This window comes from Phalaenopsis equestris, unplaced genomic scaffold (assembly GCF_001263595.1).
Source record: "Phalaenopsis equestris unplaced genomic scaffold, ASM126359v1 Scaffold000540, whole genome shotgun sequence".
NCBI lineage: Eukaryota > Viridiplantae > Streptophyta > Magnoliopsida > Asparagales > Orchidaceae > Phalaenopsis > Phalaenopsis equestris.
The window spans coordinates 990,230-1,002,557 of NW_018164980.1; the positions used below are offsets into that span (position 1 = coordinate 990,230).

General features: G+C 31.9%; 2 protein-coding genes across 2 annotated transcripts in view; both read right to left on the minus strand.

Annotated features, from left to right (window-relative positions):
- LOC110028946 (ribosome biogenesis protein TSR3 homolog) overlaps positions 1-6,310 on the minus strand; it is a 37,929-nt gene extending 31,619 nt beyond the window's left edge. Inside the window, exons 1-2 of the mRNA XM_020731023.1 lie at positions 6,141-6,310; positions 5,965-6,002 (exon numbers count right to left, since the gene is read on the minus strand). Coding sequence (XP_020586682.1) covers positions 5,965-6,002; positions 6,141-6,223 — 121 coding nt within the window. The 5' untranslated portion in view covers positions 6,224-6,310. The remainder of the gene's footprint in view (positions 1-5,964; positions 6,003-6,140) is intronic.
- Positions 6,311-8,053: 1,743 nt separating this feature from the next.
- LOC110028952 (heavy metal-associated isoprenylated plant protein 23-like) lies at positions 8,054-9,139 on the minus strand. Its single transcript, XM_020731034.1, has 2 exons — positions 8,749-9,139; positions 8,054-8,669 (listed from the first exon to the last, which is right to left on the minus strand). Exons 1-2 carry the CDS (start codon positions 8,903-8,905, stop codon positions 8,371-8,373), a joined length of 456 nt encoding a protein of 151 aa, XP_020586693.1. The 5' UTR covers positions 8,906-9,139; the 3' UTR covers positions 8,054-8,370.
- Between the last annotated feature and the right edge of the window lie 3,189 nt (positions 9,140-12,328).

Genomic DNA, 12,328 nt, shown 5'->3' on the forward strand with positions numbered 1-12,328 from the left:
TTGTCCAAAGCGATGGTGATATAGATGGGGATGTTAATAGTAGAATTCAAGTTGGTTGGTTGAAGTGGAGGAATGCTTCGGGCCTTTTGTGTGATAGAAAAATATCGCTAAGCCTGAAAGGAAAATTTTATAAGACGGTGTTGAGACCTGCAATGCTCTATGGCGCTGAGTGTTGGCCTTTAAAAGAGAAGCATAATAATAAGTTAAGTATTGCCGAGATGAGAATGATTAGGTGGATGAGTTGCTTTACACTTAGAAAATGCGGAATGAATATATTCGTGATAGGGTTGGTGTAGCTCCTGTGACCGACAAAATTAGATAAAATCGTCTTAGATGGTTTGGTCATATTAAACGTCGACCATTAGATGATCTGATTTTAAGAGTAGATGTTTTAAATTCGACTAGTGTTAAGAAAGGCAGAGGTAGACCTAGGAAGACTTGGGCTTATTGTAATAAAAATGTTCTTAATTTACTAGAATTAAATGAAACTATGACACTAAATAGGACGCAATAGAGAAAAAGGATTCATGTAGCCGACCCCACGTAGTGGGATTAAGGTTTTGTTGTTGTTGTGTTGTTGTATATTATTCTTTTAGACTCCATATGGGTCAACTTATATTTTCCACAGTTCTCTAAACTTTTACATTTAAGTCAATTTTTCTAACACAACTTCTTATATTTTATCTTTTCTTGCACATTATTATTCCACCACAAACTATATTTAATTATAGAAACTTTTAGTTTTAATTCTTCAAGTACATCTTTTGTCACTTCTTTAATAGTGTTTGTTATTTTATCTCACATAGAATTTGTTTCTTCATTAACATTCTAAATCTTGAAATGTTAAAGTTTACCCATAAAAAAAAATTTATTTGTCTTTTAAGCGTCCACATCAAATTCTATGACGAAGATTCTTAATATTTTTTATCTTAGAACTTATAATCTTAAAATTTAAAATTAATAATCGAAGTTAACTACTTAAAATCTTACTTAGAATAACCTTACAATCTTTACATTCTCAATAATCTCTTCTCATAAGAAAATAATCAATTTGTATTTTCTTAGATCAATTCTTGTAAGTAATAATATGTTAATCTCTTTTTTAAATAAATTTTAATAATAATAAAACATACGCTAAAATAAAATCTAATATGGCTCTACTTTCTTCATTAATCACTCTAAAATCGTAGCCACCATGAATATTTTCAAAATCTTCTATCACTATACCAACATGTCTATTTAAATGTCCTCCAATAATAAGTTTTCTTCAAAAAGTATTATTTGTATTAATTCTTTTAGGTCATTCTAGAATTTTTCTTTATAATCTATATCTAAACCTACTTGAAGAGCATACGCACTTATAACATTAAAAATGTTAGTATCAACAACAATCTTAAAGGCTATAATTTTATTTTATATTCTATTAATTTTTACAACATTATCTTTCAAACTGTTATCTATAATTGCACCTACATCATTTCTAGTGTGACTCCTACATGAATACCAAAGTTTCAAACCAAAGCTATCTATCTTATTAGTTTTTCCACTAACTCATTTAGTTTTTTTAATACATAAAATATTTCTCTTTCTATGAAACATAATATCAAATAATTTCATTAAGTTACTAGTGAGCATACACATATTCCGAGATCATACTCTAATATTAGTTTCATGAACTAATTTTACATGCATCATTACATAACTTGAGAATCATTGTTTATATGACGCTACACCCGAGTGCCAATATAAAGGCACTTGCACACTTTTTACTATATTCAAGTCATACAATGCATCACTTCCAAGGGAGTCTCTAGCATTTACACAAGGATTTAAATAATTCATGTCATGATTTTTCGACAAATTTTATGTCGATTATCGACAAACATAATGTAAGTCTGCACTTTTTACATCTGAGGCTTGGAACATAACAATGGCAGTGTAAAACTCTCTAATATCATATAGTACACTAAAACATTTTTCCCAACCACCTAAACATAAATATTTAAAAAAAAATTAATATTAGTTATACTCATATTTTATAGTAGTTTAAAAATTTATGGTAACAAAAGTTTTAAACTTAAACACTCATCACCCCTCTCGTTAAATTTTGGTTCTGCGACTGGATGGTGAAGCGGATTGCCCGGGATGGCTTGATGACATGCTCGTGTATGGTTGCTTGAAGTGGCAGCAAGTGGTGAGGCCTTAGACAAGTGTTGGTGTCAGAAAAATAGAAGGAAAAAAGGTTCTTCTATCGTGTTTTGCAACCTTCCAAGCAAAGAAGACAAATCCTTTTCTTTTTTCTTTTTATCTTTTACTTTTTGTGTTGCATCAAAAAAGGAGGAGAATGTTGGGTAGTATGTTTGCTCCTTCCCTTACCGTTTTTAAAAGGGTAGGATGGCCATATTTAAATGGCAAACCCCACCTATGGACTGGTTTAAATTTAATATGGATGGAAGTTGGGTCTCTAGTGGAATCTTACGGAATCATTCTGGCCAGTGTGTACTTTTTCGCTTCTCCTATTTGTGCTTCCTCTCCTTTGGAGGCTGAAGGTTGGGCTTTTTTATTGGCCTTGCAAGTTGCGGCTCTTCTTAAGCTCTCTAAAATTATTTTTGAGACTGATTCTTAAACACTTATCGATGAGTACCTTAAGGCTTCTAAGCCTAGATGGGATTTGCTAGCTATAATGAATAGAATTTGTGATTGTATTCAACGATACAATTTATTGATTCATTTATCTTTAATTTATAGAGAGAGCAACTCTCCAGCAAATTGGTTAGCAAGAATGGGTAGGATTACAAATGAGGTTTCTTAAGGGTCCTGTCCCATGCCGCAACTTCAAAATTTGCTTAAAGGAGATTTGCTTGATTCACCATACATCAGATTTTAGTTGTTTCTGTCTTTGCTTTGTTTAGTTACGGAATTTACCACTCTGGAAATTTGTTGCTGGGCTTTCCATTGTGCTGCCCTTTGGAGGCTTTCTTCAGATTTACCACCTTTTCAGTTTTACTTTAATTTATATTTTTGCTGGATTAGTGGATGGGGCCTTTGCGGTTTTTCTGGGGGACAGTTTTTGCATTGGCTTTTCAGTTGTTCAGTTTCATATGGCTCTCGACTGCTGGGAACAATTTTGCTTCAGTTTAAATTGGTATTTTCAAGCTAAGATTCAGATGTTTTTTTAAGGTTTTTATCTGGGTGAGGTGGTGCACGCTTTGGATTTTACAAATCTCTTTAGCTTCGTTTGGAATAGCCTTTTCATATGTGGGATGGTGTGATTCCTATCCCAGCTTTATGGGATATGCTAACTCTCTTCTTTTGCTGATGCTTGCGGGACTACTATTGAGCCTTTTCTGGAAGCAGGTGTCTTTCTTAAATGCATTGACTTCTACTTTTCCCAAATTGGTCCGATTTATTGGGTGCAGGTTCGTGATTGCTGGAGCAGATTTTTGAAGAAAGTTTGGTCTCGATGTCACTTTCTCTTTTTTGGGTATACATGTTCTCCTTCACTTTACACTACCCTTTTTGATAATTAACTTATTATTTACTATTCTATCTTAAATGTTTAACATTATACTACCCTTTTTGGTAATTATCAAAAAGGGTAGCATAAAGTGACTAGTTCAAGTTCCTCAAATTGATAAGAGAATAATTTGAAAATTAAATTCCGATTACATAACGCATGTGTAATAGGAGATAAAAATGCATGGGGGCAAGCTATAATTGCTTATATAGTAGCCTAAATCTTATATAACAATAACATACTTAAAAAAAAAATGAGAATGACATTTTGTAAGCAGAGCCACTAAATCCAAATATAATTCATTTTGCTTAAAAAATAAATAAAAACTTTGCAACTATATCAAAATTATTATAGAGATAATACTGATCAAATAACAGAAAATATTAAATATGAATATATACCTTAAGAAGAAAAAGAAAATAATAAAAAGAAAGAAATAATAATTACTCTTAGATAAGATTGTAGAACTCAACATATGGGAAAATACTTATCTTTCAAGATAGATTGCTAAGACGTAAACTAAAATTTTTATTTTGGCCATTGATGTGGTGTAGAATGTTTGGTTTCATTAAGTATTTTTCAATAAAATTTTTGGAAGAGTTAAAAATTATATCAAACATGAGTAAGGATATTTGGCGGTGGGTGAGATTGTACGAATTTCATTAAGAAAAAGAAATATGAAAAGATAGTAACAATGACTATAGTAAAGAAATAAATCTAGAACAGACTATATATGGAGCAAAGAAAAAACTGCAACTTATTGATATATACCATATATTACTATAAAAAAGGCAAAATAGATATTTATTAAATAAATAAGGCAAGAGATAAAATATCTTAATACATTTATCCAATTAGATGCATTATAAGTGAAGACCATAAGAACTTAATCAAAGATGAAGATATAAAGGGTATTCAAAAGTCTTTGTAAAAATAAGTTTAATGACGCATGTACCATTCAACGAGAATAAATAAAAAATGATGGTTCATAAAATCAACACCAAAAAGTTAGGATGACAATGCATGAAAATAGGAGGACAAAACAACCGAATGTAAAGCCAGATTTTAGCGACTTCTTGAATGTTTTTGTGCATCCTTGATCAAGTTCAGCGTACAATCCAACTCCTTTATTGTCCATTTGAAGTATAGATTTACAGTGTTAAAAAAACAAAAAATAAAAAAAAATGTAAAAAAAAAAAACTAAATAACAATTCATCCGATACTAATTCATATCCTAAGAAGATGCATGTTTTTTGAATCAGTAAATTGCAAATTAACATTTCATAGAGAACTTAAAATCATCATAATCATTAGCCATATCATTGTGCAGCTTTATTATCCTTCCTTGACATTCATTGCAAGTAACTCATTCATCTGATGTACAATCTAATTAATAGAATTGTTGTTTGGACATCTTCTAGCTATCATATACTTGATCTATCACTTAACATCCCCTATTGCTTTCACATTAAATCTTGCAACCCACCCTATTGGTACATCTTACACGGTTGAGTGAACATGAAAAAGAACATCAAACCACATTTGAGATTATTTTGCTCTAGTGTAATATTTCCAAAAGCTTTCGCAATATAATTTTAATAGTTAATAAAAGCACATGAAATACCTCACAGGGTCTGTGCCTTTACATGGCTTCCCTCAATCAAGAAGAACACATTAGCAAATGACTTTGTCTAACTTTGCAACAATAGCGGCACTACAGTTCCTACAGCAAAATATTATCAAAAAAACACTGAATTGATTTGCCACACCCTTATTATTCAACAATTATATAATCATTTTCACTCAATACAATCTAGTCCTATAAATCCATCTTGACATTCTCATTCATACCCGATAACAAAAAACATGGGCTTTATGTGGGAGGGTCATTGAGAGGAGGGAGAGCATGTCCCCCTAAGATTCTATATTTAAAAACAAATGAAGCAAATTGGAACCAAATGCCCTTTCAAAAAAAGATTTCTAGCTAAATCTCAATTGAAAGCAAAGTTGATTAATTTGATACCTCCAATCATGTTAATTCGGTAAAGCATCCATCAAAGCTGTAATAATTCATTAAAATTATCATTTACATCTAATTTCTTCCACTGACATAAGGTCGTTAATGGCAGCAATGTCGAGCTTATATAAAATCAATAATATGCCACCTTTGGAAAGGGTCCGAACAATCTCTTTCCACTACATATGCCTAATAATATCCGACCTTTTCTTATCCAAACTACATATCCGAAAGCTCATAATCGGCTCAAATGGTGAAAATATATAAAATCACAGCAACTTGAAAAGTTCACCAACTCAAATAACAGAGAAATAAAATAGAAGAAATCACAGCTTGATCTAACTATCATGACATTCAACAATATCCAATTTTTTCCCTGTATAACAACAACATTAATCAGTGCAAAAGCCATACGAATAAGCGTGCGCACCTTCCTGGATTGGTAGTGAGGTATCGCGACTGTCATCCCTAAATCATTACCAGACAGTGATAATTAATAAAAAAGAAAACTCTTCACAAATCTGTCAGTTAAAGAAAATCATCAAGCAGAAATGAGAGATTATGAACTCGAAAGAACCGAATATTGAGAGAAGAGCAAGAGATTACAACTGCGACTCGAGTTTCCGGCTGGACAGCGTTCGGCGGGAAGGACCGTCCTGCTTGGAACGGCGCGTCCGATTGTAGCCCATCGGAGGAGAATAACAAAAGGATGCAGAGATACAAAGAGCGATTCTTCAATAACCTTCCTCTTCCAAAAACCCCCAAACCACGAAGTCAACTCTAAACCCTAAGCAGGATATTGCTTTTTTATTGTACTTTTATTAATATTAGCAGTTTATATCATAAAACTAATTAAATATAATGAAATATATTTTATCACTTTAAAGTTTAAACCATAAAAATATTAATCCATTTGCATTAATATTTCTTTTACAGAAATTATAAGCTAAAAAATACTCAACAAAAAATCCCTCTTCATAAACTTTTCTTCTTTTAATTAATACCATGATTAAAATGTATAAAGTTTCATACAATTTTGTCTTAATTATCCAAAATTTTTGTGAGACCTACTTTCCACATGGTTTTGAGCGTTTTATCTCCCTTCAATCTTGGTCGCTTCGGGTGCTCAATCCTTCGCTAAAACTTTGTAATGCATATTTTAAGCTAACTTAAGATATGTATGGATCAACAACTGTTGTTCAAAAAAACAGTTGTGAATCCGTTACAAAATAAACTTATTTTTCAAAAAGTTGTAGTGGCTATTATAAATTTATTTTATTTTAAAAAAATATGGCAACCACCAAAGTAAAAAATTTAAAAAATAATTTTGTCATATAAATTTTTAAAAGATAGAGAGAAAATAGTTCTCTAAACAAAACTATGACGGTAGTTTGAAAAACAAAAAGGCAAAAAACTATCTCAAACAATCCCTTATAATTAAAGGAGAAAATAGGTTGACCTTTTGAATTACTGTTTTTAGGGCATTTATATATGTCACACAATTCTTATATGTTTTTACGAAACACGTTTTTTTAAAATATTTATAAAACTTAAATATTTGGTATCACATGAAAAAATACTACTATTATTATATTTAAAAAAAATGAAATATACATTTTCAAGCATAGGTAATGTTGCATGCTAGAAAATATGCGGCGATAAAGTAGTGATTTAGCACCTTAGCGTTATACGAGAACTCAACACTTACACATAGATATAAAAAATAACTAAGGGAGATGCCAAAATTCTTACATTAAAAAATCTTGAAAAAGAAAAAAACATGAGATATAGCTGGTCAAAGTAATCTATCATACGTGCAAGCACAGGAGTACAGATTTCTCTCACGATTGGGAGAATGGTTACAATCTTACATACATTGAAAACTGCACTTTCTTTAAGTGTTTGCAATTTTAATAATAGTCGTAATTTGACAACAACATTTGTAAATAGCAGTTTCTGATGGGTGATAATCAACAGTGACAAGTGGTTAGGGTGGCATGTTGTCAATGGTGGTCGGGGGCTAAGAAGGTTGATGGTTGATAGTGACTGACGGCTACAGAGGCCGGTGGTCATGTCGACCCCATTTAATAATAGATTATTCTTTAGGGATCTAGGTGTCTTAATGACATAAGAACTGAGTGATATTAAGCTCGTTGGATTCCTCTTATCAAGACATTTGATTCAAATATAGTATGACAAATTTGGAGTTCATTTGACCATCTCATTGACGATCCAAAACATTCAACTATACTTCAAGGACTTGATCTAGGTTTGATTGAGCCCCAGCTTTATTGAGGCCGGATTAAACAAATTTTAAATTCGTTGGTTCGTCTTTGAAGCTGAGATAATTGTAAATTTAAATTTGAAAGGTTTCTTACTAGAAATTGAAAAATCATCTAAGGTTTTTTGCAGAATTGTTCCACCGGCCATTTCTCTGTCACAGCTCGCCATTTAACAGAACTACGCCGCTCATTAAATATTGCATTTAAAGCTAAGAACAGTAGGTACTCTAATTATGATTCTATAATCATCAAAGCACAATAAATGATGCAATTACCAAACTTGACAGAAACTGCAAATCCTATTTTACAAGGACAGAAACTCTGATCCCAACATGTGCAGTTGAATTCTTCACTCTTTATACCTTTATCACGCATCAAAACCTCTACAACAGACCCAAACAGCTCAAAAATCTTCTCAAACTCTTCAGATTAATCCAAGATACTGCAGGTAAAGATGAAAAAGACGATTCCCTGCACTTCTTTATATAAAAAAACAAACTTTTTTAAACTATTAATTGCTAGAGATTCAAAGATTGGATTCTTCTTCTTCTTCTTCACATCACAAAACAGGAATTTGGATTTTCATCACTGAACATGTTTGTGATATGCTCATCTTGTCTTCCCTCCAGCGAACTAACAGTAACAGTCTCCACATTCCTCACAAAGCCAGGCGGCGCTTTCTTATCGTAAGACTGAACAGCATACGGTTGAGGAACCAAGTTATAAGGCACATAAGGCCAAAGCTCAGCCTTCTTCCCCGTAGACTGAACCTTCTTCAATACTTTGTTTGGCTCTACATAACCAGTTACAGTCACCTTCTGCTGCTTCAGGTTTATGTCTACAGACTTGACTCCTGCAAATCCAACATATCAGAAATTAATTAATCGAACAGAATGCCAAGTTTAAAGCTTTCACATGGGGGAAAAACGAACCTTTCATGGAAGAGAGAGCTTTCTTGACCTTAAGTTCACAACCTTCACAGTCCATCCTCACCTTGAGCTCCACAGTTTGAAACTGTTTCTTCTTCTTGTGCCTATGGGAGCTTCTGAACAAGTCAGAAAAGTAATCTATAGTTCCACTCAGGCCCATGGTATAGTAAAAGCTGAGAATTTTGGAGAAGAATGAGAAGAAGAAGAAGGTGGAGTGAAGGATGAGTGAGATTTTTGTTAGCTATAAATGGAGAAAGGAGAGGAGAAGAAGACAGATTGCTGCATTTCCTGTGGTATGTCACAGCAAAGGTCCTAGAAAAGGACCATGTAGGGACTCTCGAAGTAAGCAGGGTGATGTGATCTAGACGATGGAAGTGGAGATTACTGTTAATTTGATAAGATGGGAAAGGTGTTTGAGATAATTATTGGTGGAGAGCTTTGGCCTTCAAATTTTAAGCTTTATGAATATTTATATTGTGTGTGAATTAATGAATAAATTCCCTAATATAGTTAAAAAATAAATAAATATATGAAATTTGATTGGAGGTGAAAATATAATTTGAAGTTGAATAAAATAAGATTATTCACTCTGAAAAGGTACATTAAAGATGCATGGAATAAGAAATATGACACATTTAAATATATATCATCTAATACCTATGTATTTATATAGCTAACACATAGGCTTAACTTTTCATATTTATGATATCTCATAAAAAATCCTTTCAACTTTAAAAATGGCAGATATACTTTTTCATGTATATATAAGATGGTATGCATATAATTAAGCTTTAGGTGTTTGATAATGTATGTTGGAAAATATGTTAGCACTGATCTTGAGGAGATATCTTGGCCCAGAAGGAAGATAGTGCAACAAAGGAGGACTCATCGATATCCGATCATATTCAACCACTTGAGCCAAAACTGAAGGCTAACGGGATGTAATCTTTCGAGCCAAAGCTGAAGGCTGATTGAGCCAAGAGGGACCACAAAAGAGCGATCAATTGATCTGAATTCAGACCAATCATATTAGAATAAGAAGGTACACATTCGAGCCAACCACCATAAGAAAATCAATCTAAAGCAGTAACCAACATTACAATACACTTGGCTCAAGGAAAAACCCTATTCCGTAAAATCACAAGTCATCTCATAGACACCCCCGAGTCTCCTCGTCAGAGACTAAGAATTGACAATCTAGCAAAGTTTTATAGTCATCCCACAGGCTCTCCTCATTAAGGAACGAGCTACCTTATGGTTACGATGATTTACTCTCTACCCTATAGCCTAGTCTAACATCGTCGACAGAAGATTCTCACACTGGATTAAGGGTCAACAACTAGACCAAACTGACAGAGCGACAAAGCCTAGCCAATCAAATCAATTGTGCCGACACGTAGCTAATCAAACTCAATCGAACCGGTCTTACCAAGCTAAGATCAAACAAGCTCAATCGACCGTGCCAAAGAGCAGTTGAGCAATAGACTTGAATATGCAAAATATCTTGAGTATATGTACAACCCCATTAAAGCAAGATAAAAAATGTAATATCACTATATTGTACTCTCTCCCCTATAAATATGAAGATCATCTTATGAGATAAAAGATAATAGACAAGACATATTACTTTTTATTACTCTTAACTCCTTTTTATGTCTCCCTGTCTCTCTGTGTATTATATATATATATAAATCTCCTAAAATTTTATGTATATGCTTGGTTAACCTTATATAAACTTAAATTATTTATTATGAGTAAAAATAAAATTCAATATATGTTCTTTTTACCTCAATACCCTTCTTTTTGTAAAGGTAAAAAGCAAATTTCAATAAAGCTCTCTCTCATGAAAAAGGTAATTCCACTGAGTTGTTTGGATGAATTAAAAAATAAGAACTAATTTCATCTTAAAACAAATAATAATGAAAAAAATACCGTACATATTTATTTAATTTTCATTTTCTTCTCACTTTTTTTTTAATTTTTAATTTTTAATGCCTTTGTCAAATTTATTTCTGATATTGCATTTGGGCTGTCCGATTATGGCTCAGACAGAATATCCTAAACATTTATTTATTTTTTTACTATATTTGAGATTTTTGTTAAGAAATGAAGCCTTGAGATGCAAGTAAGCTGCTGAGTTTTTCGTAGGCTTTGTTTGAAACAACGACAACATTTATCATATCTCTTTTGTGTTCGTAGAATTAGAGTAGACGGGCTTCGATCTGAGACGATAAAAATTTGCCGTTCTTGCGAAAGAACTTCAGAAAAAGTTCGTCTTCACCAAACGAGTTGGGCAAAAATCGGCGTTCGCTCCAATCAAACGGAACTTTACCGTCTCCTCAAACGAAGCCTTACGCTTCCCATTCATTAATAAAATAATATCAAATTATAAGGCAGTGGTCCTCTCTAATACATTAAAAAAATTAAGAAAGTAAAGTAAAAAATGACCTATAAATAATAAATTATTTTGGGCTAAATTGGCACTTTATATTTGATTAGCCAACTTGTATTCATATAACCAATAAGGGCTTGAAATGTGTCAACTTTTTTATGAGAATTTGTTGTCTTCTTCTCGTAGGGAATTTTAAGTCTATTCTAATGGTGATTGTAAGAGAATAGAGTCATAAATCGGAAAATTAGTTTTAGGCATATAGGTTTTATGAATGATTATAATCATGATTTTAGATTAATAAATTTTTTTTGCTAAGTTTTTTTTAATTAATAACAAATAATTTTAAATGTTTGATCAATATTTAGAGGCATGATAAATTAGGTTTTACTTATAAATATTAATATTTTATTGTAATATTTAAGTACTGCTAAAATTTAATAGAAAAGGTGATTTGAAAAGCTTACCTATGCCCATCAAGAATATGAAAATGATTGCAAGGCTAATATGTAATTCAATTTAGTAACTAATAAAAAATACTTTAAATAATAATTTAATAAGATAATTTTTATTTAGTTTTTTATACAAATTTAATTCTTTTAATTAACTGATTATATTCGATTCTTGGTGATGCAATTAACTACCACTCGTTTTTAATTGCAATATCATCCTAGTTAAACTAATGTTTCAGTTTTTTTAGTTCAGACACACACACACACACACAAACACACACACACACACGCACACACACACACACACGCACACACCCGTGCCACATAGCTTGGTCTGTTGGTTGGCATTCACGATATAAAGCCCATAAGGTCGGGGGTTCGAATTCTCCCTTGACATAGTTGACCTTAAGGAGGTGTACTCATATGTGTGTGTGTGTGTCTATATATATATATATATATAGTGTTTTTTGAAGTCAGAAAAATTGCAAGCAATTTGCTTTTGCCACGATGATAAATTTATCAAAAAGTGCAATTAAGTTGATATGTTTCCAAATAATTGACTAAATAAAAATCAAATTTAAAAAATTAATATAATAATATGATACAATAATGATTAATTTTATATTAAATTAATAATCACATTTAATTAGATAATTAATAAATAGTTTCATTTGAAGACATTAGAAGAATTGAATGAAACTTTGATGAGCTTCTTCCTTTAGTGTGTTTGGTATTCTCCTCC

Excerpts from the sequence above, each read along its gene's own strand:
- LOC110028952 (XM_020731034.1), bottom strand. The coding sequence starts at position 8,905 with ATGGGCCTGAGTGGAACTATAGATTACTTTTCTGACTTGTTCAGAAGC. Across the intron at positions 8,670-8,748 it reads AGCTCTCTCTTCCATGAAAG|GAGTCAAGTCTGTAGACATA; the intron begins GTTCGTTTTTCC and ends TTGGATTTGCAG.